At 43.1% G+C, this 12,368-nt stretch overlaps 1 protein-coding gene across 1 annotated transcript in view; it reads left to right on the top strand.

Annotated features, from left to right (window-relative positions):
* Positions 1-11,199, top strand: part of LOC311157385 (putative cation-transporting ATPase 13A4) — a gene marked incomplete at both ends in the record, with an annotated part of 35,663 nt that extends 24,464 nt beyond the window's left edge. Inside the window, 12 exons of the mRNA XM_084212074.1 lie at positions 29-192; positions 1,196-1,318; positions 1,950-2,029; positions 2,814-2,856; positions 3,443-3,552; positions 4,354-4,450; positions 5,166-5,238; positions 6,501-6,675; positions 7,103-7,311; positions 8,259-8,347; positions 10,398-10,478; positions 10,978-11,199. Coding sequence (XP_084068200.1) covers positions 29-192; positions 1,196-1,318; positions 1,950-2,029; positions 2,814-2,856; positions 3,443-3,552; positions 4,354-4,450; positions 5,166-5,238; positions 6,501-6,675; positions 7,103-7,311; positions 8,259-8,347; positions 10,398-10,478; positions 10,978-11,199 — 1,466 coding nt within the window. The remainder of the gene's footprint in view (positions 1-28; positions 193-1,195; positions 1,319-1,949; positions 2,030-2,813; positions 2,857-3,442; positions 3,553-4,353; positions 4,451-5,165; positions 5,239-6,500; positions 6,676-7,102; positions 7,312-8,258; positions 8,348-10,397; positions 10,479-10,977) is intronic.
* Positions 11,200-12,368: the final 1,169 nt, after the last annotated feature.

Here is a 12,368-nt window from a genome sequence, read left to right on the forward strand (position 1 = left end):
TAGATAATACTTCCTTTGTTTTTTGTAGGGGACAATATTCAGACTGCTATAACAGTTGCTAAAAATGCTGGCATGATAGCTCCAACACACAGAGTGATTCTTGTGGAAGCAAACAAAGTGCCTGGATCTTTTTCAGCATCTGTAACCTGGAAATCGTTAGAAGAGAACACAATTGAAGACTACAGAAGCCTGGTGAGATATCAGAAGCAGGTTTTGTGCAGCAGGGAAACAAACTAGGATGGAATGCTTTAAACAAGGAGTGGGATTATGGCAGTACAACAGAGAACTGCCATTCACCAGCAGAATATGTGCTAGAAGAGTGTTTATGGGAGGGGATCCTTATAGAAATGTGCTCCCCTAGAGCTTACTGTCCTGTGAACGCATTTTTGCTAACTGCCTAGCTGGGTTTGAGACCAGCCTTGCAGAAATATCAGAAAGATTTATCTCTAGCCCTCATGCTTAGCTGATGCCAGCTTTAATGCTTGCTTTTCCTGCAAGACAAATTTGATGGCATAGATGTGAACTTAAAATCCGTGGAGCTGCATTGAACGAACCAGCCCTGTTCAAGCAGGGAGAGTGTTAGCACTTTCCCACACCTACAGAACTAAAACACGGACCCACTGTTGAGAAATTGTGTATACACAGTGAACCACAGGCAAGCCAGGCTAAGAAATTTATTTCATCAAGCATCTCCACAGAGAAGCTGGGAAAAAGACCAGTTACTTTCTCCCTGAAGAGTCAGTCTGAGGATGTGGACCCTTCTCTGGGAAGTACAGAGTCAGGCAGACGGCTGGGAATATCTGCAGTAGTTCCTCAGCCCGAGCAACTTCTGCCTTGTGTTTCACTGCACAAAGACTTCCTTAGATGTGGTGCACATCTGCTGTCTTTAGTCCCTCTCACTTCCAGTGCAGCCCACCAGGGTGGCACTGTTGCATGAATTCTACCAAATGCAACAATCCATTTGATAGAACTCATGCAGTGAAAACCCAGTTAACATTGAAATTACCGGTGTTATATGCCTCAGTCCCTTTACAGACCCAAGCAAAGGCCATGGGCCTTGAATCCAAGTTTCCCAGAGCCTTCAAAATTACCCTCTTCACGGTATGCCCTTTACTTTGTCTGTAGTAGGGTCTGTGTAAATGCAGAGTAGCTTTTGAGGGCCTGGGCACAGCACTCATTCTGTCTCATTTTATAGGAGGATGACAGTCAGACTGAGCCAGGAATCAGGCTGGCATTGGGATCAGGCCAGTATCATTTTGCCATGAGTGGAAAATCTTACCAAATTATAGCCCACCATTTCAGGCACTTACTTCCAAAGGTAAGATCTGGATTATGTAACTGGAATACCCTTGCCATTCAGGAATTGTCCAAGTAAAATTAGCTAAAGAGATCTGTATCAGGACATCTTTGGGAACAATTATAACCCTGAAATACTTACAGGCTGGATGAATCTCTGATGTTATTATATGGAGAAGGATCTGAAAGTCCCTGTATTTTTCTCTGCACATGAGAGGAGCAGGCATACCTTACAGTGTGAGGACATGATTTGAAACATTTGTGCCCATATCCCTACCCCTGGCACAGCACTGACTCTGACCTGTTTTGGAGAACAGGAGAAAATGTGATATTACACATGGTGCAATTCAGCATAGCTTGTCTGTTCAGTGGACATGATAGCCTCATGAATTTTCTTCTAACTCCTTGCCTGGCAATCTGCATTCATCAGGTAACTCAAATGGCATACCAGGTCTCTTGTCCTTATTGTCATTGTTACTTTTTCTAAATATTTTTTAAGATCCCCTTTATTTTTGGTCATCAGCCTTTCCTGCTTCAGAGTGTAGAATCAGTTGTTTACAAATGTGATATTTGGTGATTTTAATTTAAATTATTACTGAGATAACTTACTTCAAGTTTTTTTTTTAAATAATTTCCTGTTTTTCTCTTTATAGCTCTTGCTGAATGGAACAGTTTTTGCTAGAATGTCTCCTAGTCAGAAAGCCAGTCTTGTAGAAGAGTTTCAAAAGCTGGAGTAAGTTCCTAATGAATTTGGAAGTGTTTGTTGAATTTACAGGCTTGTAAAGAGTCTGGTAAGAGCTAGCTTTTATCTAGCATAGTTTCATGGAACTGCACAAAACTGAAACCCTCACACATCTGCAAGTTGGCAATTAAATTCCAAAGTCTGTTAAAAAAGAGACACTGAACTCAATTCTGGTTTGGCAACCTGTCAAAGATTAAATACTTCCATGGTCCTGGATTCTGTTTGTTCATATCATCCTTCATCTTTACTTCTCTCTGGGCCTGAAGGACTGACACTTGTCTCCCCAAGATTTATAAGAATCTCTCCCAGCACTGCAGCTTCTCTGAGCTTGCTGTCTTTTGACTGTGCTACTGCTGGCTCAATGTGATGGGTTAGAGAATGTGTCAGGGCAGTCTGGATTGTTCACAGTCACAGTGATATAAACAAACAAACAAACAAATATATATATATATATTATATATATATATATATATATGTGGAGAGAGAGAGAGATTCCTGAATCACAAGCATCTTGTTGCCTGTTTTTCAGCTGTTTCCCAAGTCTTTTGAAGACCCTCACCCTTATTTTACCTAGCTTGCCTCAGGCCTTGTCCCAGAGCAAGGTGAGCTTTAGGGCATTTCAGGTGTGCAGTTGTGAAGCACCTCAAATGCTGTCTGGCCAGACAGACTTTAACTTTCCAGAAAGGCTTTTAACAAAAATCTTGTATGACTTGCATAAATGACTTGCATGGAGCAGGGTGTGATTCCTCATTTGCCTTATCACTTTATTTTTTAGTTATTTTGTGGGCATGTGTGGAGATGGAGCCAATGACTGTGGTGTAAGTGAAATTTTTTTACAGTATATATTAAAAATGATAAATTAATGCAATGCCAGTAGAATATTCCAAACTGAGCACATGCTGGAGATGGGAGTGTACCACTTATTTACAGAGCAGCTGTACTGTCACCAGTATTGATTTAGACCTGATCCCACTGTGTGGTCCTTACCATGCAAGAGCTGTCCTAGACAGGGATTTTTGCAGTTTGTTATCTCAAAGACTGGTTCATTTTCCTTGCAAAAACCACCAGAAGATTCTCCTGGGGGGAGCAAGCAGAGAACCCAGACTAGCTGCATAAAGCATGGGAACAAACAAGTGCTAAAAAAGGAGGCAGAGCCAAACGTGTCTTCTGCAGCAGGTAGTGGATGGCTGTGGGGTGTGTGGAAAATGAACTTTCCCATGCTCTCATCCCCATTCTTTCCCTGGACTCGGCATCTCACTGGAGGAACCCTCAGGGTGGAGCACACCCAGGGATGAAGAGGGACTGCTGTCACAGAACACATCCTGTAATAAGGGGTCACTGCTTGGCTGACATGTGAGTTGCTGTGTCTCCCTGGTGAGCACTGAGGAGGAATGTGCCTTTCAGGCTTTGAAAGTGGCACATGCAGGGATATCCCTGTCGGAGCAGGAGGCGTCGGTGGCTTCACCTTTCACATCCCGAACGCCCAGCATAGCCTGTGTTCTAGAGCTGATCAGGTAGGCATGCGGTTTTCTTTCCTATTTCATAAAGGAGGAAGTTCCCACTCCTCTCAAATATTAGGCTTGGGTGTTCCCATCATGTCACAATATGCATATCTAGAGAAAAAGAAAAAGTCTTTGACCCTGAAATTGCCATTTACCAAATCCCTATCTGAAATTCATTTAAGATACCTTAATTATCATAAGAGGAAGACATTTACAGTTGAGCTCTATGTCATCAAAAGTATTTCAAATGCAAAAGAAATAACAAAATTAACAGTTCTCCATAAAGCTGAAACAAATTCCACCAGCCAACCCGAAAATGAATTTTAGGTCCTACCTCTGATACCCTATGCTGGTAAAATATGGCATCTATTATGCCAGGATCCTGATTTTCCTTACTGGGACATTTGAGTAGCCAGAGAGAGAGCATTATGCTGACTGGATTTGTATGCTCACTGTAGGAGTAGAGGACTTAGTTCTGAACTCACTGAGCAGCTGCTTGGCTTTGTAAGTTTTTCCTCATATAGAGTTTGCTACCTACACTATTAATGTCAGCAGAAAAAGTTGCTGGGGTAAATTGTAGTCTACTGAACACAGGTGACAGGAATCAAGCCCATTTCATTGAACAAGATCTCTGCAAGTGAAGATTTTGCTTTCATTTAGGTCAGATTTTATTTATTTCACCTCCCAGCAAGATACTGGTAAAGGCCTCTCTGCTTGTGACACGTGCCTTGTTTTTCAACAGCCTTTTGGGAGAACAGGCACCAGGACAGACCCACCACCTAATTGCTGTGCTTTATTTATGTCTTCACACAGGGAAGGCCGTGCTGCTCTTGTCACTTCCTTCTGCATGTTCAAGTACATGGCACTGTACAGCATAATTCAGTACCTTGGTGTGCTCCTGCTTTACTGGGTATGTATTGGGAACACCTTGGCTGGAAGTGGATAATCTGCTATTTCCTTGTAGGAGAAATAGGGCATAAAAGCCACATGAGACTGGGAGATGGAGATTTACCTTTACTTGAGCTGCAAACTTCTGTGATGTGATCACATGGTCCTCCAGGAGAAAACTGGCAAGATTTTTCCCATTAACTTCAGCCAGAGGGCTTGAGATCCAAGCTGGGCAGAAAGGAAGCCGAGATACTGAATGGTGTTTTGGATGAGGGCATATGTCTGTGAAAAGGAAGAATCTGGTGTAAGCATATGCTGTTACAATTTATTCAGCATTTAAAGCATGAATTAACTTGACAGTAAGCAAATCCCCTGGAGTGCCTTAAACCACTTTTGCATGGCTTTTTCCCAGATGGAGAGGAGGGCTTTGTGTTCTGAAGTAACCCAGCAGTGAGAAAGCAGTCTCTTCAAATATTCTTCTCTTTTATTGCCTGAAGTGAACTGAAAGTGCAGTTAGTCCAAACAATGTGCAAAATGAGAATATTCACCGCAGGCCCAGTGGTGAGGAACCTATTGGCAGAGTGGTGAAATGTGTGGTCTCCTTATCTGCAGAGCAGCTTTTCAGAACAGAGCAGGAGTTCCATGGATATAATACGGCTTTCTGGAGACGATATAAACATGCCCATGGCAAATGTCTGATTTGTGATATTTTTTTTTCTTTGTTTTCCTCTTTTCAGCAACTAAACTCCTTTGGGAATTACCAATTTTTGTTCCAAGATCTGGCTATTACCACTGTAATTGGTGTGACAAGTAAGCCCCTTAGACATCCTATGTATTAATGAGAGAATGATCTCAAATACTTTTCTCCTCTTTGGAAATACATAACTGTAGATCGAGAAAGGAAGAAAAAGGAGGCCAAGCTTTCTGCAGGGTAAAGTTCCTCTGTGTGGAATACAGGATGTTTGGATTAGTAGAAGAGGGGTCTTGTTTGAGAAAAGCCCTAAATATGGGAACTACTTAGTGGGGCATTTCCTGAGTGTGTAGGTTGTTACTAACTGGGCTGCTATCTTTAGGACCAAGGAGTAAACCCACACCAAGTGCAGTGGAAAGTCTCTTCAGGCACTTTCCTGTTAACTTAGGAAGGTGGATTAAGAAGACACCTGACTCCATGCCCAAATGAAAAAGCAGGGATTAGCTTTTATGAGTCCAGCTCACATTTGAAGCTGTGTAAACCACAGCCCTGAAAGAAAAGAGAGGTGAAAATTGAGAAGAAAGAAATGACAGATGTCAGACACTGCAGAGCAGGGAGCTGTAAGCCAAGAATAAGAGGGGAAACCAGTGCTGAGGCAGAAAGGCAATTTTATTGAGACAGAATAGGTGCAGGGAAAGTTTTAGAATCAGGAATGGCAAGGACAGGACCATGAAAAGCATATAGCAAAACCACATCCTGGTATGTTCCATCCTTGCTGGAATACAGACAACAGGAAAAGACTTTGATGAAATCAAGCCTTAAAAGGTCAGCCACAACAACACTGCGTGCCAAAACCTACATTGCTGTAAGTAGTTTATCTGGAATTGCATCAAAGCTTTGTGCATAACTCCTTTACTCAAAGTCTACATAATTTTGTTAAACCTGAGAACAGAGGAAAACCTGTTGTGTCAGGTAATGCTTCTCCACAATTTGGTCCTTCTCCAGCTCAAGTAACTTGGTCAGGTGTTTAGTTCAGGAGGATGAACAGAACATGGGCAGCAAAAAATCCCAAGCCACAGGTGACATGTGACAGAAGGAGAATAAAAGAGCATGTGTCCATAATCTTGGGTCTGCCAGTAGCCAAATAAAATAAAAGCATTTTATTTTTCAAAAACACCTCATGATAGATGACATTAGTTCACCTCTTCTGTGTCAATATGATTTTGTATAAAAACAACTCTGTGTTTTGTACTTGATACAATCTTTGTATGTTTTATTAAGAATATTAAAGACTGCAAAAGGGCCATTGATACAGTCAGTATTACACAGCATCACTGCTTGTATTTTGGACACACTATAAATACATCTGTGCATATTTCAGTGAGTTTCACACGTGCCTATCCAAAGCTGGTCCCCTACAGGCCTCCAAGCCAGCTCATCTCACCCCCATTGCTGCTCTCTGTTGTGCTTAACATCCTCTTCAGCCTCAGCATGCAGATCTTCGGGTTTGTGGTGGTCCAGGAGCAGCCTTGGTATTCCCAGACCGATATACACAGGTAGGATCCCTTTCTGGGACTCTGGATACCACAGGGCTGACCCAGTGGGGCAGTTCTGTGTGAAACCATTGATCAGCTGCACTGCAGGCCTGATGAGCAGCTGCAGCAGACTGTGCTGCCCACTGGGTGCAAACACTTTAACCAGTGTTGCCTGAGGTCCCTAAGCTCTCCAGCAACCTGCCGTGCACAGTTCATGTGGTGAGAATGCTTCTGCTGAGCACAGAGAGGAGGATTTGATTGCAGGAGAGAGCAGGTCTGAGCTCAAGCTCTAACAAGTTCAGTAGGCTCAACCAGTGGTGAGGTTGTGGGCATTGCCAATAACCTATACCATGGCTGTGAGGGAGGATTCCTGATAGCTAATAGTGGAAGCTGGGGGAAATAACCAGGACTATGACCATTCCCTGAGCAGTGTGACACTCTTTTTCAGTGCCTGCCTGTCAGTGAAGAACCATGAGAAGAATTCATCCTCCAGCCTGGGGCTCCAGGGGGTGAGAGATGGAGCCCATCAGCAAACAGACAATGGCTTCAAGAGCTATGAAAACACCACGGTGTGGCTGCTCAGTACCATCAATTGCCTCATTGTAGCACTAGTGTTTTCCAAGGGAAAGCCTTTCAGGCAACCCATCTACACCAACTGTAAGTATGGGGGTAGAAGAAATTATATATAAGTCAACTTATATAAGGAGGGCAGTTTAATAGGGAAAAATTAAATTTGACCAAAATTATGTCAGCCAAAAAATCAGGAGAGAGGCTGTCATGTGAAAGGAAGATGAGCACATATGTTTGTGACAGTTCCAGAAGATGCAGAGAATCATGGAAGAGCTGTACTTTTTCTCTTTGGGGCAAATACTGCAGCATGCTCTTAGACAAAACTCTCTTCAGCTCTTTTAATTTTTTTTCAGTGAAGAGTTAAAATAATGCAGCAGGTTTCATGGCTTTGGTGTTTCGGTATAGCAATAGTGAGGAGGGGAAGTTCCTTGTAGAGAGCAGAAAAAGTGAGCCACCAGTCTCCCAGAAAAAGGCAAAACACAAATGAGTGGGTGGAGGATGAATTTTGGTGCATGCCAGCTGAAGAGAAAATGAATTTACTTATCATTGGAACATTTACCTACAGATGGAGAAGGCAATAGGTTCTCCATTACTTAGACTCTCTAGATCCTGATCAAGACCAAAGTCTTGACATACATCACTGAAGTTGAAGGCAGCATTCATAACCATATTAACAAGGTCTATATCCTGGCCATTTTTCTGAATCACAGAATATACTGTGATCAGAGGGAGACTTACTGGAAAGCTATAAGGCTTCTCAGATATAGAAGGTCAAATCAGTTGTTCAAAATACCCATTTGGTGTTTTAAATCTGTGGCTGCAATGCTTCTCCCACACTCATGTATAGCACTTGATTTATTAAAGCTGGGGTTTTACTCTGTTGATTTTTCTCTTGCTCAAAATTCCTTTATATCTCATGGATTCTTTTGATGACTGTGTAACACAGAAAATTAGTACAATCTTCTACAGTAAAGGCAAATAGCTGAGATTGCTCATGAACCTGTGGGTTTCTTTCTTTGCTCTTATCCCTTCAGATGTGTTCATAGTGGTGCTCATAGGGCAGCTGGGCATTTGCCTCTTCTTGATGTTTGCTGACATTGATGCTCTCTACTCCAAGATGGATGTGAGTATTGTTCCAAAGGGGATTTTCTTCCTACTGCCAGTCCATTGTAAGCACACTGGGATTGTTTTAACAAAAGGCACAGACTTTTGCAGGGAGATATGGCATCTCTAAAGACAAATCATATTTAAAGAGGTGGATTTTAGATGCTGGGATTGTAGAAACTTCTAGAAATACAGTGACTCCAAACTAGTGTCTGTGCATTCAGCAGGACAGCTACACATGTAATTTTGATTGTTTCAGCACATTGTCCAAGCAACAGAAGATAACATCACTAAGCTTTCGTGTGGTATATTGGTGGCTTGTGAAGCCAGGAGCAGAACAGGGCTGGGATCTGTGAGTTTAAAATAAAGCACTATGTTCTCGTGTTTCTCAAGTTGTGCTATCTGAATAAAGGTCCTCTTGCCAAAATCTGCCAGTTGGCACTCAGAGCAGCTCTCAGTTCCAGTCCCCAATGTTTTCTGACTCCCTCTTTAAATTTTAGGTAGCCTGCAGTTTCCCAAAGCAGGATTTGGGTTTGGAGCAATTGTAGGGAAAGAGTAGTGGGGCTGTCATGGCAAGAGAGGATCTGTCTTTATCCTTGATTAATAAATACCAATAAGGCTTGACTTATGTCATCTAGCAGAATGGAAGCTGGGAGTTGTCTTGTGCAAATCCATCCCAAGGGAAGTGTGAGGGAAGGATAAGATCTACATCAGCTGAAGGATGGGGTTGTCAGTGGAGCTGAGAATTAGCATGTTGAGGCTGGGAGATGTTAACCTCCTCTACTGTGACACTGTCACAGTCTTGCTGTAAGAGTCACAGGAACAAAACATGAAAAGCACCACACAGCTGTTTTTTCTGTACATTTGCAATCAGAGCAGTGGCTTTGAGTCACAAGTGCTGAACAGAGAGCAGCTTCCAGTCCTGTATGTTTGCATGTCAGGTAGCAAGTCAGTTTAGACATGGGATTAATGGAATTTGTAAAGGGAAAGATAGTCAAAGGGTCCAGGGCTCAAATTGAAATGTCAAACAGTCCACTTATCGCTGTTGCTGTGACTATTAACAGAGCTCGTCTCAGCAGGCAAACCCAGTTAGAGAGCCTGCCACGAGATGGCACTTTAAAGCAAGTCATCGTCCTGTTGTGGACTGTGGTGGCGCAGGACATTTTTCAGCACTGCAGCTGCAAGAGGATAAAATGCATTTGGGGAGAACTGCAAAACTCCCAGCCCAAGAAGTCTGGAGGGAATTCACTGGAGTCGCTGAGAAGAGAAAATGAGGGAGTAGCAATAAAAACCTCTGCAATAGCCTAGCCCTGGAGAAACTGCTGATCCAAATTGTGGATCTGAGCTGCATCTCCAAAAGCAGAAAGAAAGCCAGACCCATCTCTGGGAAGCTAGAATGGGTTTGGGGCTGAAATACTCAGTTTGAACCATATCTTAATATTAGGAAGTAAAAAGGCAGTTAGATTTCCTCTTGCAGTTCTAAAGAATGGTTTTCTCTACTGCATCATAGATTTAAAAGGATCTTTATCAGTAATTCCTCAAGAAAAATAGCAGTATTAGCTCATCAGCAGGGTAAGCCAGTTTGGGAGTTTGGCTTTTTATGACATGAAGCTGCTGAAGATCTGGAACATAAGTCATGTAAGGAGTGTCTGAAGGAGCTGTGTTTGTTTAGTCTCAGGAAAAGGAGGGGAGATCTTAATTCTACAGTTACCTGACAGGAGGTTGTAGCAATGTGGGTGTCACTTTTCTTCTCACATGTAACAAGTAAGAGAGGAAATGGCCTCAGGTTGTGCCAAGGAAAGTTTAGAGATTAAGGAACATTTTTGACTGAAAGGGCTTCAGACTGGAACAGACTGCTCAGGGAAGTGGTTGAGCCATCATCCCTGGAAGTATTTAAAAGAAGTGTAATTGTGGCACTGCGGTGGACTTGGAAGTGCCAAGCTTTTGGTTTGGCTTAATGACCTTTAGGATTTTTCCCAGCCTAAATGATTCTGTGTTCTATTGCACAAGTGTCCACCAGTGTTTACTGTGGATTCACTGCTGAATAGCTTCTTCTGCTTTTTCCCCAGCTTGTTTGCACCCCTACCACGTGGCGAATCTCCATGGTGGGAATGCTTGCAGTCACACTGGCTGTGTCCTTCCTTGTCGAGGTGAGTGTGCATCCTTGGATGTGCTGGTCAGCATTATTGGAGAGATAAAATTGTCAAGTCTTGCTCTCTCTCCTTCCTCCTCAGCTCAATGTGGGAATATCTAGTAAAACAGGAGTAATTGCTGCTACCTCACCCTTGCTCCCTTTTCTTAAAGCATTCCATCTGAATGATGAGGGAATGCAAGGCATAGCCACCTTTTCTTTCCTCTGGTGAGTAGGATCCATCAGGCTCTGCCCCAGGTTAGAAAATATGGGCACTCTGTGGTGTTTTCTGCTCAGATCCTGAAGACTCTTGGAAGGAACTGGCCACAGTTCTCAGGTGGAGAACTCTGGTGGAGCTGGTATGAAATGTGGTCAATAAAGGCTGTTTAAGGGACATGGATGAGCAGAGCAGGTGGGAGATCTGGGTCTCTGCTGTTTGCCCCATGTTTGTACTCTGGATGAAGGGTAAATGGCTGTCCAGGTCCCCTTAAACCCTCTTTTTGCTTTTACCTTTACAGGAAGCAGTCATTGAGAACAGACCCCTGTGGCTGCTTCTGAAAAAGACATTCCGGTACCACTCAAAGAGCCACTACAAGAGGCTGCAGCACGAGTTGGAGCAGGACTCAGCCTGGCCCCCTCTGAATGAAACCTTCTTCTCAGATTCTGTGGCAGTAACAGTAGAAGGAAATATGGGAGGCCATAGCAATCCAACATTTGACAGCAATGAGGACTCGCTCTGAAAGAAACTGCAGTGAGCACATCCAGGACAGTTGAACTTGATCGTAAAAGGACTCAGTGACTTAGGAAGAGGAAGGGCTGCTCTCCCATTCTGGGAGTAACCAGCTCTTGCTTACATCTAAATTAACTGGCAGCACGAAATCTTCTGCAGTAACATAAAGCCACAGTGATGTTTCCTCTGTCCCCTTGCCCATGTACAAATGGCTGCCAGCTGAATATTGGTAAAGCATTTGTGGTTGAAACACCCCATTGCTGGGTCCCTCTGTTGAACTGCATTATGCAGTCCCTAAGGGTGGGAGATGCTCCAGATGAAAAGTAGCTAATTGCAATAGCAGCACTCCCCTGGGCAGATCTCCTTTGAGAAAACAAGTAGAACCTTCTCCTGATAGAGGCTGCTGAGCACAGGTGTCCCTGGGATTCTTCGTGGAGTTTCAGATACTGCTGCTTGGTGTCTTGCTTCTTTTGGGGGGTTTTAACCCTTCTGGCAATACTTGGCTTCCAGAGCTGAAAGGAGCTGCAAACAGCCAAAGCTTTCTGGAAGTGTCCACTCCCAGCCCCGTTGTGCTTTTCCCATGATGGGAGCAAGAAGCACTCTCTTGCTAGCTCACTGCTACCAGGAAATGTGTTTGCCCTCTTAGTTTTTAGCAAGTGATATTTGTACTTTATAGGTAAAAAATTGTTGACCTGCAAAGCAGAATGATTTCATTATTTAACTTTTTTTTTTTTGGCAGGAGATATTTTTTTGGGATATTAAACTGTAGAATGGAATGTATTAATTACAAATTATGATCTCGTCCTTCAAGGCCATGCTGTCCCTTGTGGTGTGAGCTTTCTTTACCAGGGCAGGTTCTGCACAGCTGGGCTGCCTCCTGGCATCAGTTTTACCAGTGCCAAAAGAAGCAAACATTGAAGGGATCATTAACTTCAAGGACCTAAGGCCTGAAATAAAAGATGTGGACCCAGCTAGGCCTCAAAATAATTTTTTAAAAAATCTGTGGCATGGTCTTAAGTCGAACCATCTGAGGTTTAGTCTCTGGTTTCTCCATACTTGTAGATGCAATTCAATCATCAGCTCATATCCCTCATCTGTTAACCTTTGACGGAGAATTTTACTCACTTTGCTGTGCTGTATTTGCCACAATACTGCACATTCCCACAAGTGTTACCTACT

The sequence above is a fragment of the Fringilla coelebs genome (assembly GCF_963513975.1).
Source record: "Fringilla coelebs genome assembly, chromosome: 10".
Taxonomy (NCBI): domain Eukaryota; kingdom Metazoa; phylum Chordata; class Aves; order Passeriformes; family Fringillidae; genus Fringilla; species Fringilla coelebs.